This window comes from Papio anubis, chromosome 10, assembly GCF_008728515.1.
Source record: "Papio anubis isolate 15944 chromosome 10, Panubis1.0, whole genome shotgun sequence".
Taxonomy (NCBI): Eukaryota; Metazoa; Chordata; class Mammalia; order Primates; family Cercopithecidae; genus Papio; species Papio anubis.
In genome coordinates this window covers 85,609,671-85,630,753 of record NC_044985.1, presented here as the reverse complement: position 1 = coordinate 85,630,753, position 21,083 = coordinate 85,609,671, and the positions used below count along the sequence as shown (strand labels likewise).

General features: G+C 39.8%; 1 protein-coding gene across 1 annotated transcript in view; it reads right to left on the bottom strand.

Moving 5' to 3' along the window:
• CDK15 (cyclin dependent kinase 15) overlaps positions 1 to 17,497 on the bottom strand; it is a 94,600-nt gene extending 77,103 nt beyond the window's left edge. Inside the window, exons 1-4 of the mRNA XM_031651450.1 lie at positions 16,595 to 17,497; positions 15,737 to 15,886; positions 15,429 to 15,523; positions 3,539 to 3,618 (exon numbers count right to left, since the gene is read on the bottom strand). Of these exons, the coding sequence (XP_031507310.1) occupies positions 3,539 to 3,618; positions 15,429 to 15,523; positions 15,737 to 15,886; positions 16,595 to 16,717 (448 nt within the window). The 5' untranslated portion in view covers positions 16,718 to 17,497. The remainder of the gene's footprint in view (positions 1 to 3,538; positions 3,619 to 15,428; positions 15,524 to 15,736; positions 15,887 to 16,594) is intronic.
• Between the last annotated feature and the right edge of the window lie 3,586 nt (positions 17,498 to 21,083).

The window sequence follows — 21,083 nt, the reverse complement described above, 5'->3', positions numbered from 1 at the left end:
TACAAAATGTATCATGAAAAACAGATTTCTATTTTTATATTTACTGTTGCTAAACAAATACTTTAGTTAAGCATTTCCAAATTCATCATAATAAAGTAGAAAGGATTTTAAATAGAATAGATATGGATTCTAACAACTCTGATTACTATCTCTGTGACCTCAGACAAGTTACCTAACCTCTCTGAGGCTGGAATTTCTTTTCTCTAAAACAAAAATAGCACATTTTACTTCCTAGGGTTAGTATAAAGGTTTTTAAAAAATATATTATGTAGGGGGAAAGGGAGATTATGTCATGTGCCTGGTCCTCAAAAAAGATTAGTTATACGACTCCTTCCTAAGAAAAATGCTATTAGCAGGCTGAAAGTCCTCAGTTTAAACCAAAAGTTGACCACTTGAACAAAAATATTTAAAACAATGCACATTATTAAGATATTGCTATAAAGTTCATAAAACTAAGAAATGTTATACTATGTAAAAACATAACACATTAACCTATTCAAATGAAAGTATTTTCTCCTAGTTGTAAAAATAAACACTTAAAATACAATTCTAGAGTCAATTATGAGAGATTTCTAAGGTACTATGAAGGCCTCTGCTTTTCTTAATTAGCAAAGGAATGAGAGTGGTAGGGAACACATCTATTTTGTGTATTGCTGCGTATCTAGCAGTTCAGCAGAGTGCCTGGTCATAGTAGGTGCTAAATGAATATTTCTAGAGTGGGTGTATAGAAAGCATACAAATTTTTGAATCAGAGAGATTTGGTTTGAATCACTGCCATATAGTGGAATAATATTAATAATATCTACCTCTAAGGGTTATTAAGAGGATTGAAATAAGTATGAAAAGCACCTGACACATGTATTAAGATATATTTCCCTTGGGAGGCTGAGACAGGTGGATCACCTGAGGTCAGGAGTTCAAGACCAGCCTGGCCAACATGGTGAAACCCCGTTTCTACTAAAAATACAAAATTAGCCGGGTGCAGTGGTGCATGCCTGTGATCCCAGCTACTCGGGAGGCTGAGGCAGGAGAATTGCTTGAATCCCGAAGGCAGAGGTTGCAGTGAGCCGAGATCGTGCCACTGCACTCCAGCCTGGGCAACAAGAGCAAAACTTCATCTAAAAAAAAAAAAATATATATATATATATATTTCCCTTAGTGCTGTTCATACTTTTGCTAGTTTCATAATATCACATGTTAAGGTCAAATGAAAATAGTACTCCAAATGACCAGACTAGTAAATTGCCACATGTATTCTACCTGTATAGAAAGAGACCATATATGTAGTAAAATCATACTTAATAAATCTTTGGCTGCTATAGCATCAGGGCAGCCAAATTGTTCAGGAAAAGCAATTCCTGCTTCAAGGCTGTTTAAAGAAGGCTGCATTACTTGTTCAGTTTTCCTGCATGTGCCTTTCGGTTGCCTTTTTAGCTAGTGACCCTGGATTTTAGCTAATGAACTCCAGCTGTTCTTATTTTGCCTTCCAGCCCTTCTCATTTAACCTCCTGTCTCCCTGGTCTCACATCCTTAAAGTTCTTACAGGAAAAATGGGACAGTGCCAAAGTTTCCAAATGAAGCCTCATATCTTCTTGAGGGGAGAGGGCTCTTTTAACAAGGGCTCCAAGCTTTTATAGTGGTGTAAAAAGAAACATTCATTGTTGGAAATTGGATTCCTAACAATCTCCAATGTGTCAGAAATCCTCTTGTGGTTTTTAATATTACACAAGCAAAGCATTCGGTAAGGTAAGTCCATAAAACAAACCAAGAAAGTCCACAGTTGACTACTAAATGTAATTGTAAACACCTGTGATGGAGAGGCAATTCCTCCGTAAATGTGCAATGAAAGAAACATTTAGCATACAGAACAAAACGGATCCAGCTTTTCTGAACCATGCTGAGAACCATCTGTTAGCAAACCTGGCAAAATGTTTCACTGTTACAGTTAAATGTCAACCTGAAAAACTTGGCTGTGGGCAATATCTAAGCAAAGCCAATCTTAAGCAATTGACAAACTCAAGCTCACAAAGGAGACCTTCCTCTTATGCAGGTGACCTGGGAATTTCTATTACGTTCACAAATACTCTTTAACCTACCCATACATCTCTTTCCAAATCTGATCATCCTTTCATGGAGACCATTAATAAGTACATTAGTTAATGCAGTTTCCATTACATTAAACATTTAAAACCATGCCTTCTCCCAGAATGCACCTGATCCTACCAGGATGAATCTCTGGCTAAACCAATAGCCCATTTGGCCCTCCAATTAAATTCAAAATGATGTATTTCCCAGGGGCTCTGAAAGACTTTTGAAAAGGATATCAAATTCAGTTATAAACTCATTTTCCAAATTGCTTTTTCCATGCCTGTTTGCATAACCCATCCTTACAAGCTCATTTCAAAATCTACTGACTCCATCAGTCACACTGAGACTAACTTGTTCTCTAAAATCTTAGTTTATGTCTTTTATACACTTGTGACTTGAATCATGTGCTCCGTTAAGACTACAAATGACAGAACAAAGATATGGGTTTCTCTTCTCATCCTTCACAGCATCCAGCAGCATAATCTGCATATAGCATGTGCTTAGTAAAGAACAGAAAATAAGTAGTTAAAAGTGGGAGAAAATAAGGCCAGGGAAGTGCCATTTCTCTGGGATTTTGCTGAAATGCACAGCAATCCTATCATCATCTTATTTCAAATGGCTCATGCAATAAAGGTTGATAAATTATATTTTTAATGATTCATTTCACTATGTTGGCTTTATATTTTATATTATAAAGTATTAGTTATCTTGATGGTAAATAAGACATTACCCAGGAAAAGAAGAATGGAATAATAATGGTCAACATTTGTTGAACTCTGAAAAATGGACTCTGTGATAAATGCTTTATATACATATTCTTGTTGAATCCTCATAACAACTCCATGAAATAGTTACTATTATTATCCTCTTTCTGCAATAAACTGAGTCATAAATAGTTAAAGTAATCTACCCAACATCATACCACTAGTGATTGGTGGACCTATGCTTCAAACCCAAGTCCATTTGACACCAGGTTCCTCACTGATTTGCTATACTGCCCAGGGCACAGACAAAATACAGGCAGAACACTAAAAATGCATACCTTCTGGAAAATCTCCAGGTGCTAGCTAACAACATGTTATGTTCAGGCAAATTTCCCAGTAAGAATTTGTGTGATTATATATTTTCTCTTTTATAGGAATTTTCTGAGGTTATATAGGTATAGCCTTAGCACCTAGCATGAGGCCAAACACATGGAAAGTATTAGTAATTGCTCAGTGAATTCATAGTTTCGGTCAAGTGATATAATAGTTTTAAATCTCAATTTCCTCAAAATTAAGTAATAAAATAGCAGTGTAAATGCTCTTGAAAAACTTGTATGAAAAATAAAAATGTAATTATAGTATTCCAGAAGAATCAAAACTAGATGCTGAATGGATCAATGCAATAAATTTTTTACCAAATCAAGGAGTCAAAACAGATCTGTTGGGTCCATTTCTGCTGTTCTTACCTTCTCGGATAGCTGTAAATGGGACTCCTTCTTCTGCATTCATGCTGATGACTTTTAAAGCCACTAGTTGTCCATTTATTCTAGAAAAGAGGGATTGAGGGGCACACACTTATTGAGGTGGTTCTAAGCAGCAATTTATACCAAAGATCAAACAAAAGCAGTTTCACTTCAAAACATATTGTAGCATATAAATCTATAATTTTCTCAAAATAAAAAGTTTAGCATATATCAATACATATATAACATATATATTCCAAAGCATTTTCCCTCTTTACTAAAGTGATACATATATGTCCATTATAGAAAATTTGGAGCTTATTATTTTTCATCTGACTTATTGTAGTGTTTTGGTTTTTGTTTGTTTGTTTGTTTTTGAGACAGAGTCTTGCTCTGTTGCCCAGGCTGAAGTGCAGTGGCACGATCTCGGCTCACTGCAACCTCCACCTCCCGGGTTCAAGCAATTCTCCTGCCTCAGCCTCCCAAGTAGCTGGGATTACAGGGGACCCCCACCATGCCTGGCTAATTTTTGTATTTTTAGCAGAGATGGGGTTTCGCCATGTTGGCCAGGCTGGTCTCAAACTCCTGACCTCAGGTGATCCGCCCACCTCAGGCTCCCAAAGAGCTGGGATTACAGGCACAAGTCACCATGCCCAGCCTTGTAGTGGTCTTCTGACAGTTTCCCTGCTGAGACACTTGCACTCCCACTATTTATTCTCAGCAGAGTAGTTGGAGGCATGCTTTTAAAATGACCATCAGGACAAGTCACTTTTCTGTTCAAAAACCACCATATCTCCATGCATTACTCAGAATAAAAGCCAAATTCTTGCAGTGGGCTTCTAGGTGCTACCTGATCTTCCCAGGTCACACCACTATCTCTCTCTCTCTTCATTTCCTCCTACTGTCCCTTCATTCGTCATTTTATTCATTTATCAGCTAAGTGCCTAGAATAGAGAAGATTTTAATGCAGGTATAAATCCATTGTTTTTAATACAGTGGGATTAAAATCATATTGTTAGTAACCTTTTTTCCTCCATGTAACTTTTCTCTTATAGTTCATTCTTGTATGATCCAATATTTAATAATGATTTAACATTTAATCATATAAATATACTATACTGTATTTAGCCAATTTCAAAAGCCTTTTCGTTGTTTCTAGCTTTGGGCTATTACAAAAATACTGTGATGATCATACTTGTTGACAAATCTTTTCAGAAAACCCCAGTTATTTCCTTAAAGTGGTGGCAGAATTGCTGATTCAAAGGGTACGCAATGCACGTGTTTTCATTGATTTGCACTCGTGTTCCCAAACTGTCCCACAGAGTAATGGTACACTAACTGGTCATGAGAATGGCCATTCTCCCGCTCCCTCACCAACATGGGGCAGGTTTTGTTTTGGGAGCTTTTGGACTTCACTTTTTAGAACAGTCTTAGATTTATAGAAAAATTGAGAATGCAGTACAGAAAGTTCCCACATATCTCCCATCTAGTTTCCTCTATTGTTAATATCTTACATTAATATGATATGTTTGTTATAATTAATGAACAAATATTGGCACATTATTACTAACTAAAGTCCATAGTTTATTAGGATTTCTTTAGTTTTTACCTAATGTCTTTTTTGTTTTTGGTCCAGGATCTCATTCAGGATTACATTTAGCTGTCCTGTCTCCTTAGGCTCCTCTTGACTGTGACAGTTTCCCAGACCTTCTTTGTTTCTGATGACCTTGAGAGTTTTGAGGAGTACTAGTTAAGTATTGGGTAGGATACCCATCTCTTGGAACTTTTCTGATATTTCTCTTATGATTAGACTGGGTTATGGGTTTGGGGGAGGTAAAGTACCATTTTTATCACATCATATTAAGAGTGCATACCATCAGCCAGGTGTGGTGGCTCACGCCTGTAATCCTAACACTTTGGGGGGCTGAGGTGGGTGGATCGCCTGAGCTCAGGAGTTTAAGACCAGCCTGGGCAACATGGTGAAACCCCGTCTCTACTAAAATACAAAAAACTAGCCGGGTGTGGTGGCATGCGCCTGTAATCCCAGCTACTTAGGAGGCTGAGAGAGGAGAATCACTTGAACCTGGGAGGTGGAGGTTGCAGTGAGCTGAGATCACGCCACTGCACTCCAGTCTAGGCAACAGAGCAAGACTCCATCTGAAAAAAAAAAGAGTGCATACCATCATCATGATTTATGACTTTTGATGTTGACCTTAATCACCTGTCTGAGACAGTGTTGGTCAGGTTTCTGTACTATAAAGTTACTCTTTCTCTCCCTTTTTCATACTGTACTTTTAGAGAAATGCCACTATGAATGACCCACACTTAAGGAGTGGAGAGTTTTGCTGTACCTCTTTGAAGGTATATTATCTACATAAATTATTTGTATTTATTTGGCATGAAAGATTTGTTTCTTCTCTCCCATTTGTTAATGTATTGAATAATTTATTTATATCAGTATGAACTCATAGATATTTATTTTATACTTTGGGTTATAATTTAACACCACTTTTTTTGGTTGCTTAAATTTTTGCAGCTTTGTCCTTTGGAAGCTCTTTCAGTTGGCTCCTGTGTCCCTCTGAGATAGCCCTATCATGTGGGTTTGCTTTTTGCTTTCATCTTCATTTTTTTGGCCTATTTGAAAGGTAAAAAGGTTTATCACATTTCAATTTACATTTCTTTAACCATACGTGAAACTGACTTTTCATACGTTTATGGATCTTTTCTGTTTTTCTTGTGATTTGCTGATTTGCCCACCTTTTTATTGAACTATTTTGCACAAACTTTTCCCCAGTTTCTTTTGTTTGCCTTATCATGTCTTTTAAATTTTGTTTAAAAGTTTTATGATGTATTTTCCTCAGAACATGGTTCCATGAAATTCTCCCCTAAACCTTGCAAAAAGTTTTTTGGCAAGTATGTTTATAAGAGAAAATGCTTTATACCTTTTTTTTTTTTTTTTTTGAGACAGAGTGTCACTCTCGCCCAGGTTCGTTTGCAGTGGTGCCAATCTCAGCTCACTGCAACCTCCGCCTGCAAAGTTCAAGTGATTCTCCTGCCTCAGCCTCCTGAGTAGCTGGGACTACAGTTTTATAAATAAGGTAACAGTTGAACCGGGAATCTGACGGAGGGGAGGAGTCAGCTGTGTGCATGAACAGTGGAAGGCAGCTCCAGGCAGAGGGAGCAGCAAGTTAAAAGTCCTTGACTGAGGCAGGAGCAGTCCTGGCATTGGAGCAGGAGAGGCAAAGGAGAGATGAGGACAGAGAGGAGCTGAGTGTGTGCTGGGGAATGGAGGGTAGGGATTGTATAGGGTCTTGCAAATGACCATTCCAGGGACTGTTTTGTATTAGATATTTACAGGATATTTGTATTAGAAAATCTAATAGAGCAAAGATGTCAATAATTCTCTAATTTAGAGTTTTGATATATTCTAAAAATAGTCTAAAGCAACAATAATTAAAATCAAGGCTGGGTGCGGTGACTTATGCCTGTAATCCCAGCACTTTGGGAGGCTGAGGTGGGCGGATCACGAGGTCAGGAGATCGAGACCATCCTGGCTAACACGGTAAAACCCCGCCTCTACTAAAAAACTACAAAAAATTAGCCGGGCGTGGTGGTGGGCACCTGTAGTCCCTAGTCCCAGCTACTAGGGAGGCTGAGTCAGGAGAATGGCGTCAACCCGCGAGGCAGAGCTTGCAGTGAGCCGAGACGGCGCCACTGCACTCCAGCCTGGGCAACAAAGCGAGACTCCATCTCAAAAAAAAAAAGGCAGCACAAATATAAGAAAAGATAGATTAAGGAAACATGATTTTTTAAAAGATTAGAACAGAAACAATTAGGGGCGGAGCAAGATGGCCGAATAGGAACAGCTCCAGTCTCCAACTCCCAGCGCCAGCGACACAGAAGACCGGTGATTTCTGCATTTTCAACTGAGGTACTGGGTGCATCTCACTGGGGAGTGCCGGACGATCGGTGCTGGTCAGCTGCTGCAGCCCGACCAGCGAGAGCTGAAGCAGGGCGAGGCATCGCCTCACCTGGGAAGCGCAAGGGGGAAGGGAATCCCTTTTCCTAGCCAGGGGAACTGAGACACACAACACCTGGAAAATCGGGTAACTCCCACCCCAATATTGCGCTTTAAGCAAACAGGCACACCAGGAGATCATATCCCACACCTGGCCGGGAGGGTCCCACGCCCAGGGAGCCTCCCTCATTGCTAGCACAGCAGTCTGTGATCTACCGGCAAGGCAGCAGCGAGGCTGGGGGAGGGGCGCCCGCCATTGCTGAGGCTTAAGTAGGTAAACAAAGCTGCTGGGAAGCTCCAACTGGGTGGAGCTCACAGCAGCTCAAGGAAACCTGCCTGTCTCTGTAGACTCCACCTCTGGGGACAGGGCACAGCTACACAACAACAACAACAACAACAACAAAGCAGCAGAAACCTCTGCAGACGCAAACGACTCTGTCTGACAGCTTTGAAGAGAGCAGTGGATCTCCCAACACGGAGGCTGAGATCTGAGAAGGACAGACTGCCTGCTCAAGTGGGTCCCTGACCCCTGAGTAGCCTAACTGGGAGACATCCCCCACTAGGGGCAGTCTGACACCCCACACCTCACAGGGTGGAGTACGCCCCTGAGAGGAAGCTTCCAAAGCAAGAATCAGACAGGTACACTCGCTGTTCAGAAATATTCTATCTTCTGCAGCCTCTGCTGCTGATACCCAGGCAAACAGGGTCTGGAGTGGACCTCAAGCAATCTCCAACAGACCTACAGCTGAGGGTCCTGACTGTTAGAAGGAAAACTATCAAACAGGAAGGACACCTACACCAAAACCCCATCAGTACATCACCATCATCAAAGACCAGAGGCAGATAAAACCACAAAGATGGGGAAAAAGCAGGGCAGAAAAGCTGGAAATTCAAAAAATAAGAGCACATCTCCCCCGGCAAAGGAGCGCAGCTCATCGCCAGCAACGGATCAAAGCTGGACGGAGAATGACTTTGACGAGATGAGAGAAGAAGGCTTCAGTCCATCAAATTTCTCAGAGCTAAAGGAGGAATTACGTACCCAGCGCAAAGAAACTAAAAATCTTGAAAAAAAAGTGGAAGAATTGACGGCTAGAGTAATTAATGCAGAGAAGGTCATAAACGAAATGAAAGAGATGAAAACCATGACACGAGAAATACGTGACAAATGCACAACCTTCAGTAACCGACTCGATCAACTGGAAGAAAGAGTATCAGTGATTGAGGATCAAATGAATGAAATGAAGCGAGAAGAGAAACCAAAAGAAAAAAGAAGAAAAAGAAATGAACAAAGCCTGCAAGAAGTATGGGATTATGTAAAAAGACCAAATCTACGTCTGATTGGGGTGCCTGAAAGTGAGGGGGAAAATGGAACCAAGTTGGAAAACACTCTTCAGGATATCATCCAGGAGAACTTCCCCAACCTAGTAGGGCAGGCCAACATTCAAATCCAGGAAATACAGAGAACGCCACAAAGATACTCCTCGAGAAGAGCAACTCCAAGACACATAATTGCCAGATTCACCAAAGTTGAAATGAAGGAAAAAATCTTAAGGGCAGCCAGAGAGAAAGGTCGGGTTACCCACAAAGGGAAGCCCATCAGACTCACAGCAGATCTCTCGGCAGAAACTCTCCAAGCCAGAAGAGAGTGGGGGCCAATATTCAACATTCTTAAAGAAAAGAATTTTAAACCCAGAATTTCATATCCAGCCAAACTAAGTTTCATAAGTGAAGGAGAAATAAAATCCTTTACAGATAAGCAAATGCTTAGAGATTTTGTCACCACTAGGCCTGCCTTACAAGAGACCCTGAAGGAAGCACTCAACATGGATAGGAACAACCAGTACCAGCCATTGCAAAAACATGCCAAAATGTAAAGACCATCGAGGCTAGGAAGAAACTGCATCAACTAACGAGCAAAATAACCAGTTAATATCATAATGGCAGGATCAAGTTCACACATAACAATCTTAACCTTAAATGTAAATGGACTAAATGCTCCAATGAAAAGACACAGACTGGCAAACTGGATAAAGAGTCAAGACCCATCAGTCTGCTGTATTCAGGAGACCCATCTCACATGCAGAGACATACATAGGCTCAAAATAAAGGGATGGAGGAAGATTTACCAAGCAAATGGAGAACAAAAAAAAGCAGGGGTTGCAATCCTAGTCTCTGATAAAACAGACTTTAAACCATCAAAGATCAAAAGAGACAAAGAAGGCCATTACATAATGGTAAAGGGATCAATTCAACAGGAAGAGCTAACTATCCTAAATATATATGCACCCAATACAGGAGCACCCAGATTCATAAAGCAAGTCCTTAGAGACTTACAAAGAGACTTAGACTCCCATACAATAATAATGGGAGACTTCAACACTCCACTGTCAACATTAGACAGATCAACAAGACAGAAAGTTAACAAGGATATCCAGGAATTGAACTCATCCCTGCAGCAAGCAGACCTAATAGACATCTATAGAACTCTCCACCCCAAATCAACAGAATATACATTCTTCTCAGCACCACATCGTACTTACTCCAAAATTGACCATATAATTGGAAGTAAAGCACTCCTCAGCAAATGTACAAGAACAGAAATTATAACAAACTGTCTCTCAGACCACAGTGCAATCAAACTAGAACTCAGGACTAAGAAACTCAATCAAAACCGCTCAACTACATGGAAACTGAACAACCTGCTCCTGAATGACTACTGGGTACATAACGAAATGAAGGCAGAAATAAAGATGTTCTTTGAAACCAATGAGAACAAAGATACAACATACCAGAATCTCTGGGACACATTTAAAGCAGTGTGTAGAGGGAAATTTATAGCACTAAATGCCCACAAGAGAAAGCAGGAAAGATCAAAAATTGACACTCTAACATCGCAATTAAAAGAACTAGAGAAGCAAGAGCAGACACATTCCAAAGCTAGCAGAAGGCAAGAAATAACTAAGATCAGAGCAGAACTGAAGGAGATAGAGACACAAAAAACCCTCCAAAAAATCAATGAATCCAGGAGTTGGTTTTTTGAAAAGATCAACAAAATTGACAGACCACTAGCAAGACTAATAAAGAAGAAAAGAGAGAAGAATCAAATCGATGCAATTAAAAATGATAAAGGGGATATCACCACCGACCCCACAGAAATACAAACTACCATCAGAGAATACTATAAACACCTCTACGCAAATAAACTGGAAAACCTAGAAGAAATGGATAATTTCCTGGACACTTACACTCTTCCAAGACTAAACCAGGAAGAAGTTGAATCCCTGAATAGACCAATAGTAGGCTCTGAAATTGAGGCAATAATTAATAGCCTACCAACCAAAAAAAGTCCAGGACCAGATGGATTCACAGCTGAATTCTACCAGAGGTATAAGGAGGAGTTGGTACCATTCCTTCTGAAACTATTCCAATCAATAGAAAAAGAGGGAATCCTCCCTAACTCATTTTATGAGGCCAACATCATCCTGATACCAAAGCCTGGCAGAGACACAACAAAAAAAGAGAATTTTAGACCAATATCCCTGATGAACATCGATGCAAAAATCCTAAATAAAATACTGGCAAACCGGATTCAACAACACATCAAAAAGCTTATCCACCATGATCAAGTGGGCTTCATCCCTGGGATGCAAGGCTGGTTCAACATTCGCAAATCAATAAACATAATCCAGCATATAAACAGAACCAAAGACAAGAACCACATGATTATTTCAATAGATGCAGAAAAGGCTTTTGACAAAATTCAACAGCCCTTCATGCTAAAAACGCTCAATAAATTCGGTATTGATGGAACGTACCTCAAAATCATAAGAGCTATTTATGACAAACCCACAGCCAATATCATACTGAATGGGCAAAAACTGGAAAAATTCCCTTTGAAAACTGGCACAAGACAGGGATGCCCTCTCTCACCACTCCTATTCAACATAGTGTTGGAAGTTCTGGCTAGGGCAATTAGGCAAGAGAAAGAAATCAGGGGTATTCAGTTAGGAAAAGAAGAAGTCAAATTGTCCCTGTTTGCAGATGACATGATTGTATATTTAGAAAACCCCATTGTCTCAGCCCAAAATCTCCTTAAGCTGATAAGCAACTTCAGCAAAGTCTCAGGATACAAAATTAATGTGCAAAAATCACAAGCATTCTTATACACCAATAACAGACAAACACAGAGCCAAATCATGAATGAACTTCCATTCACAATTGCTTCAAAGAGAATAAAATACCTAGGAATCCAACTTACAAGGGATGTAAAGGACCTCTTCAAGGAGAACTACAAACCACTGCTCAGTGAAATCAAAGAGGACACAAACAAATGGAAGAACATACCATGCTCATGGATAGGAAGAATCAATATCATGAAAATGGCCATACTGCCCAAGGTAATTTATAGATTCAATGCCATCCCCATCAAGCTACCAATGAGTTTCTTCACAGAATTGGAAAAAACTACTTTAAAGTTCATATGGAACCAAAAAAGAGCCCGCATCTCCAAGACAATCCTAAGTCAAAAGAACAAAGCTGGAGGCATCACGCTACCTGACTTCAAACTATACTACAAGGCTACAGTAACCAAAACAGCATGGTACTGGTACCAAAACAGAGATATAGACCAATGGAACAGAACAGAGTCCTCAGAAATAATACCACACATCTACAGCCATCTGATCTTTGACAAACCTGAGAAAAACAAGAAATGGGGAAAGGATTCCCTATTTAATAAATGGTGCTGGGAAAATTGGCTAGCCATAAGTAGAAAGCTGAAACTGGATCCTTTCCTTACTCCTTATACGAAAATTAATTCAAGATGGATTAGAGACTTAAATGTTAGACCTAATACCATAAAAATCCTAGAGGAAAACCTAGGTAGTACCATTCAGGACATAGGCATGGGCAAAGACTTCATGTCTAAAACACCAAAAGCAACGGCAGCAAAAGCTAAAATTGACAAATGGGATCTAATTAAACTAAAGAGCTTCTGCACAGCAAAAGAAACTACCATCAGAGTGAACAGGCAACCTACAGAATGGGAGAAAATTTTTGCAATCTACTCATCTGACAAAGGGCTAATATCCAGAACCTACAAAGAACTCAAACAAATTTACAAGAAAAAAACAAACAACCCCATCAAAAAGTGGGCAAAGGATATGAATAGACATTTCTCAAAAGAAGACATTCATACAGCCAACAAACACATGAAAAAATGCTCATCATCACTGGCCATCAGAGAAATGCAAATCAAAACCACAATGAGATACCATCTCACACCAGTTAGAATTGCGATCATTAAAAAGTCAGGAAACAACAGGTGCTGGAGAGGATGTGGAGAAATAGGAACACTTTTACACTGTTGGTGGGATTGTAAACTAGTTCAACCATTATGGAAAACAGTATGGCGATTCCTCAAGGATCTAGAACTAGATGTACCATATGACCCAGCCATCCCATTACTGGGGATATACCCAAAGGATTATAAATTATGCTGCTATAAAGACACATGCACACGTATGTTTATTGCAGCACTATTCACAATAGCAAAGACTTGGAATCAACCCAAATGTCCATCAGTGACAGATTGGATTAAGAAAATGTGGCACATATACACCATGGAATACTATGCAGCCATAAAAAAGGATGAGTTTGCGTCCTTTGTAGGGACATGGATGCAGCTGGAAACCATCATTCTTAGCAAACTATCACAAGAACAGAAAACCAAACACCGCATGTTCTCACTCATAGGTGGGAACTGAACAATGAGATCACTTGGACTCAGGAAGGGGAACATCACACACCGGGGCCTATCATGGGGAGGGGGGAGGGGGGAGGGATTGCATTGGGAGTTATACCTGATGTAAATGACGAGTTGATGGGTGCAGCAGACCAACATGGCACAAGTATACATATGTAACAAACCTGCATGTTATGCACATGTACCCTACAACTTAAAGTATAAGAATAATAAATAAATTAAAAAAAAAAAAAAAGAACAGAAACAATTTCAAGTAGTCATGAGATCTAATATGTAATCACAGCAGCATTTCAAACCATCAGAGAAAAGAAAATCTAGTAAATGGAGCTGGGATGATTGTGAATATACAATATAAATTCCCAATAGATGAAAGAGTTAAATGAAAAAGAAAACATACAGTAACTAGGAGAAAAGATGAGTGAATTCTGTGTAAACTTTGGGCTAGAAAGGTCTGTTTGTGTGGAACAAAGTCAGGACTCAGAAGGGAAGATCAGAAGTGTTCATGGTACCCATGTATCCAAGTATGTTCCAGGGTGCCCCAGATCTGAGCCATCTTGAAACAGTTATCATGGCCAAACTGATATGAGGAACCTTAGAATAAAATCAAATGTGGTCTTTTATTGCAGATGTTCTCAGCATTAAAAAAAGTTAATATACACCATGACTAAAACAGATTAAGAAAGTATAAAGGGCCGGGGCAGGAGAATCACTTGAACCCAGAAGGTGGAGGTTGCAGTGATCTGAGATCGCGCCACTGCACTCCCTGAGTGACAGAGTGAGATTCCATTTCAAAATAAATAAATAGATAAATAATAAAATAAAATGAAATTGTATGTCCCCTACAATCTTGTTTTAACAAGTAAAAATAATAATAACAGCATAAATACTAAGATAAATAATGAATATTTAGTCTCGTAGTAGTTATATAAAATTTTCCTTTTTTCTTTTTTTTTGTTTTTGGCCAGTTAAATGAAGCAGTGGTAGTGGAGAAGGAACAAAGAAATCTGTAGCTGGTTGTGATCAAGTAGTAAATACCACTGCACTTGGATCAGCTATATTTTTAAAATTAATATTTAACCACTATTGAGCCATTATTTTTATCTATTGGAGTAACATAAAGAAAAAACGACCTTCCAACTTTTTTTTTGTCTTTTAGTCAAGGTGGGAAACCTTGACTAAAAGACAAGGGAATTCATGGATCTTTTATATATATTTAACAAAGTTTGTTGTTTACCAAAATTAGTACTTAGCTTTTGGATAAGCAGTATTTTTATTCTCCAGACATTTTGTATATTTTGCAAGTATAAAAAATCTAGGATTCATCATCTTTTGCATGTACCATAATTTGCAGAAACCAACTCCAATTTCTTTTTTTTTTTTTTTTTTTTTTTTTTGAGACGGAGTCTCGCTCTGTCGCCCAGGCTGGAGTGCAGTGGCGCGATCTCGGCTCACTGCAAGCTCCGCCTCCCGGGTTCACGCCATTCTCCTGCCTCAGCCTCCCGAGTAGCTGGGACTACAGGCGCCCACAACCGCGCCCGGCTAATTTTTTGTATTTTTAGTAGAGACGGGGTTTCACCGTGGTCTCGATCTCCTGACCTTGTGATCCGCCCGCCTCGGCCTCCCAAAGTGCTGGGATTACAGGCGTGAGCCACCGCGCCCGGCCTCCAATTTCTTCTATAAAGGCCAGGTGGAGGAATGAAGCAGCAAACTCCAGGTTGCCATTACAAACCTCTGTCATTGAGATTTAGGGAGGGATATAAAAAACCTGTTAGAGACGCTTTACCAACTGTGCCTCCCACCGGCCTGAAGAGTGGTAATTGTTCTTTGGGTCAGTAGTAGAGAATGTCTATTTTCTTTGAATTCTCTGAATTGAATGCAAGAAGGGAAAGGCTGATAAACATTTAAGTGGGCTGATTTTAATTAGGGCAGGGCAGGTTTGTTTTTCTTTCAAGGCTGTTTAAGTCATCATGTCTCTCTCCCTGTCGGCCATGGTGTCTTGCCCAGGTCCTGAGTGCTATGAACCTCTATGATGTCTCACCTGGCTTTATAATGTGAAATTAAGGGGGCAGGACCCTTATCTCTAAAGTGTATCCCAGCTATGTGTCACTCACCTGCTAATCCCCTTGTAAACTGTAGCATAAGAGCCTTCACCCAGCTTCTCCAAGTTCAAGTAAGATGAGGCTGCTCCAAAAGGGAGGCTCTTCCTCTGCTTTAGGGGAATGGGGAAAAGGAGTGGGTGAAAGGCAAGAGAGAAAGAGCACTTTTTTTTAGTGTTGACTTTTTTCTCCAGGGAAATTAGACAGCATTTCCAGAGCAGACTTGGGAAGGCTCGCTCAGTAATTGCCCTGGACATAAGGGCCGGCCTCCCTAGACAAGCACACATTAAATTCTTCTTGATCAACATCAGCTGCTCACTCACCCACTGAAAACTCTGCCTCAGATCCTCTTCCTGAAAAGAATCACTGTTACTCCGTGGCCTTTTACTCTTGAACTTCTGAGCACGGACATCCTGACGTCCCCTGGGGTGAAATGAAGTCATGGAACATGATGCTTCTTTTAGGTCTGTTAGCTAGAGAAAAAAGAAAGAGCAGGAATAAAATTTATGCAAAGTAAAGATTCAGTGCCTGGTAAAACAATTTTTTCTTTATTTGCCTCATTTTCACTCTTCACATGTTTTCTAAGCTTCCTGTACCCCCAAAAGGCACTTTTCTTGAAAGATCCCTGAAAAAGACCATAATGGTATCAACTCCTGAAATACTACATTCTTTCTTCACCTAAAAATATGTCTTTAACATTTAGGTTAACCTAAATCTCTTTGATGGATGTTTTCCAACTTTTTTCTGTTTAACTCTGGCTTTTTTTTTTTTTTTTTCCTGTCCACTTAATTTATTGCTGTGGGGGAATAATCTACTACTGCATTGCTAATAATCATGAACTAATTACTAAAGTTTCGAATCCATAGCATATCAACTAATACTGCAGCTTGCCTTTTAAATCTCAGCTCTGTAATTTAGGACCTTAGAGATTTCGAGAGAACTACTTCAAGCCAAGTGAGTTTCGTGCAACCCAAAGCCAAGGATTATTTTTCCCTTTTGGTTTACAAGAAATTCTCCAAATTTGATAACTACAGCCATAAATTTTCTGTGACTTTAATAGAATTTTCATTTTATTGGTTTAGACCTACCGCAGAAGAATCAGACCCTGCTACAAAAAGGGAGTGTCTGAACTCCTTGGTTTATCAATAGAGAAAGATGCTCTCCTCCTGGGATACAAATACCTTGAACGCAGCCTCCATGGTCTCAGGCTGACTCCTCCGACAGCTGTGTGCCTCGCCTCCCTCTGAACAACGATAGCAGCTGCATCCAGGCTGTACAGTCTTTGCACACAGCTCTTGACCCATAATCTTCTAGGTTCAAGGAGAAAACCCGCACTTGAACCTTTCCCCCACTGCCTCTCCTATCCTTGTTCTCTCCCTTTTTGCCAGAGGTCAGCAGTGTGGAGCTTTCATATGACTCACATGATGACTCTGCCTGGAGCAGCCTCACAACTTCAGCAGTTTTTCCTTATCAGTGCAAGAAACTCCACATCAGACAGGGATTGCTTGCATTCAGATGTGCACAACTGAAAACGAGGCAGCTGCTATTGAATAGAATAAAATTTGGCACAGTTAAGGTTCTTGTTCTGGCCACAAGTTAGTGCTATTAGTATACATAGTTTTTAGGGATTGACATTGCTCATCAATGTAATGATATTTATATGATATCATTGATAGTGATATTGATATTAGGTTTTCCTGGTGCTAAAGTGGACATGTTGAAGACTATTTTTCTCCCTGCCTTTTATGAAAGCATTTTGGTTTTCAGACTTTAAAACAAATTTTCTACCTAGCTAACTTTTAGTAGTCATAGAAACCACAGAATCATAAGACAGGAAAAAAGTTGAAGATATCTACTCTATCTCTTTGCCTTCAAACAACAGTGTATCCAATAGTCTTAGAAGGGTTGCCATTCATTCATTTATTCAAAAACTATGTGGTGAGTGCCTGTGTTGTTCTTAACTATACAAATGATGATATTAGCCAGTGGTGATGGAGAGAGAGGAGTTTGAATGAAATACTTTCTTCTTTTCTTGCTTCCTTACACATATATGTAATTAATGTTTACTATATGTAAAGTACTATAATAATAGCACGACATGTCAAGGAACCTGGCTCAAATTGGTTTGCCGTCTGTAGTCTTCAAATGCAACATTTTTCTCTGTTAGATTCCTAAGATTATTGCCACTATAATGTACTAATCATAGAGTGAGACAGAATGGAGGATATATAAACATTCAATCATTATTAAGGGAAAAAATAAGAGTCATGTCTATCATCACAACAATATTTATGAATATTTGATATTTGAACCTCATGATGGTTTTTTAAAATGTTCAGGTAATTTAATTATGAGCATGTATTTATGTATTTTTTCATTTCAAAATTGCCACAAGAGACTTAAGTCAATTCCAAGATTCAATCTAGAGATATTTTGTGGAAAAAAAAAAAGAAGAAAAGGAAGAATACTTGGCTCAAAGACCATTAAACTTGTTTTATCTTTTTTTTTTTTTTGAGATGGAGTCTCGCTCTGTCGCCCAGGCTGGAGTGCAGTGGCGCGATCTCAGCTCACTGCAACCTCCACCTCCCGGGTTCACGCCATTCTCCCGCCTCAGCCTCCTGAGTAGCTGGGACTACAGGCGCCCGGCACCGTGCCCGGCTAATTTTTGTATTTTTAGTAGAGATGAGGTGTCACCATGTTAGCCAGGATGGTCTCGATCTCCTGACCTCGTGATCCACCCACCTTGGCCTCCCAAAGTGCTGGGATTACAGGCCTGAGCCACCGCACCCAGCCAAAGACATTAAACTTTTGACTGACAACTGAGAGACTGAGAAGCTAGTTTCTCAGAATATTTAATTCCATTTGAATTTATAATAATGTGATTATAATACATTTTATCAGAAATGCTAATTTCTTCCTAAAAGATTGTTAATTTCATCACATAAAAGTTATGTCCCAGGTCAAGTCTATGACGACTGTTCTTGCATTTTTGTTTTTGGAAACAGAGTCTCCCTCTGTCTCCCAGGCTGGAGTCCAGCTGGGCGATCATCGTTCACTGTAGCCTCAGCCTCCTGGGCTCAGTGATCCTCCCACCTCAGCCTTCCGAGTAGCTAGGACTGCAGGCCTGTGCCAAGACAACCAGATAATTATTTTTTGTAGACACAGGGTCTCACTATGTTGCCCAGGCTTGTCTTCAACTCCTGGCTTTCAAGAATTCCTCCTACCTCAGTCTCCCAAATAGCTGGAACTAGGGGTGCACACCACCAAGCCTGGATACTTTTTTTATTATTTGTACAAACAGAGGTTTCACTATGTTGCCCAGGCTTGTCTCCAACTCCTGGGCTCAAGTGATCCTCCTGCCTCCCCAAGTGCTGGGAATACACAGGTGAGCCACAGCACTGGCCTACAGCCTGGTTAATTAAAGGTGTAAATTGCTATGTTTAGATACTAGAATGAGCTACTTGTTTTTTTCTTGCAGAGACAGGGTCTTGCTTTCTTGCTCAGGCTGGAGTGCAAGAGCTATTCCCAGGTGTGCACTGCGTACCTGCCAGAACTCCCGAGCTCAAGCAATCCTCCCACCTCTGCCTCCCAGATAGCTGAAACTACAGGTGTGTGCAACCAGACTGGCTTTACGGTCTTGTTTAAAGCCAAGGAAAAATATCTGATGACTTTTTAAGATATTTTCTTGCTGTGTCAGAAATAGCTTTTGTTCTGAAAGATTTCTGAAGGACAGAAGACTTAGACGATTTCATTTAGCATTGTGCATTAGGCTGTTTGTGAACCACTCCAGATTGGCTTGGCTGCACCTCCTTTAGCAGCCTGGTTGCCATCATAGCAATAGAGGCCATTTCTGGGGTCTTGAAGCACACTCATTGTTGCTGCTACCTCCTCCTGTCATAGGACAAGGAACCCTAACACGTGAAGCTGACTGACCAGGAGAGACCCTCGTGCTTGCCCACCAGCCTAAACAGACCAAGAGCCAGAGAGGCTCGGGCTTCTCTAGCAACAGCTTGCAAGGGCCAGGTGATACAACCAGAACTGCAGGAAGTTCCATGGAGTGCAGTTCCACCATTGGGAAACCAGAGATGTTGTGGAGTTGAGATCAGCTCAGAAACATGCTCCATTTTGAGAGTGTCGCTTGAGCCTGGGAGTTTGAAGTTGCAGTGAGCTATGATTGCATCATGCATTTCATCCTGGGCAAAAGAGTGAGACCCTGTCTCAAAAAAAAAAGAGAGAGAGAGAGAGATGAAAGGTGAAAGAAAGAAAAAAAGAAAGAAAGGGAAAAGAACTTCCATTTATAAGGTTGATGCAAAAGTAATTACAGTTTTGCCCTTACTTTCAATGACAAAAACCGCAATTACTCTTGCACCAACCTAATAATCCTAATATTTCCTCTCTCCTTCTCCTCACTTCTACTTCCCTAAGATTGCACAAACTGCCCCTACAACCCCACCCCTTTTACCTCAGGCTCTGTTTTCAGGGAATTTGTGTTAAGACAAATGGTAGCCACTTTTTAATTGGCAGTAAAAATTTTAGGTTACTGATCGTTTCAGGCTAGCTTCTCCACCCACCACATTTTTGGAGTTATTTTTCCCTTCTTAAGTGGTATAAATTCAAACTACTATGTTTAGTTAACAGTTGCCATTTTTTCCAGTCTTTGCATTCTATCTTTATTAAATTTAGCCAAATATAACATTTCTAGAATATGTTGATTATCACAGCATTCAACAGATAATATGAGAAATAATGTAAAATCTGTTATAAACATTGAAAATAATTCATATATGTCCACAATGGAGTAATTACACAATGGAGTAATATGCAGCTGTTAAAAGGAAGGAGATTTATATATAATGACATGGAGTGATGACTAAAATATATTGTTAAGTTAAAGCAAAATGCAGAACAATATTTGGTGGCAAAGAAATGAAGGGAAATAAAGTATAGTCAGGGCCAGGCATGGTGGCTCACAACTGTAATCTCAACATTCTGGGAGGCCAAGGTGGGAGGATTGCTTGAGCCCAGGAGTTGGAGACCAGTCTGGACAACATAGTGAGACCCCATCCCCAAAAATAAAAATAACAAATAAAAAAAGTGTAGTAGTAATCTTACCAATAGTAGCAATATTATTACTATTATTTTAAATCTATTATAGAGGAAAAAAGATTTCTCACCCATCTTTAGGTTCATGGATGACATCCATATACCAATAGACAGATTAACAAGAGAAAAGCACACAAATTTATTTAATGCAAGTTTACACAACACAGGAGCCTTCAGAAATGAAGACCCAAACAAACAGGAAAATCTGTATTTTTATGCTAAGCTTGATGAAGAAAAGTAGATAATTGTGAAGAAACGTGATTGGAGGACAAAAGGGTCTGATCTAATGGTAAGAAACTGGGGAGAACTTAGCAAGACCTGTTTATTATTCTTGGCATCTCCGTGTCTTCAGGGATAATGATATTCCTTTTTACAGGGTATAGGAAACTTATATCTGGAGTTGAGGTCTTATGACCTACTTTAGAGGGAAGTCAGTTAGATTTTATGACCTGCTTTAAGGGAGAAGGGATGAGAGGAAGATGGGCAGATGAGAATGACTTTCCTGCTTCTGCTGTTTTCTCAAATACCAAGGTGCCATACTTGGGGGTAGCATATTCTGAACCCCAT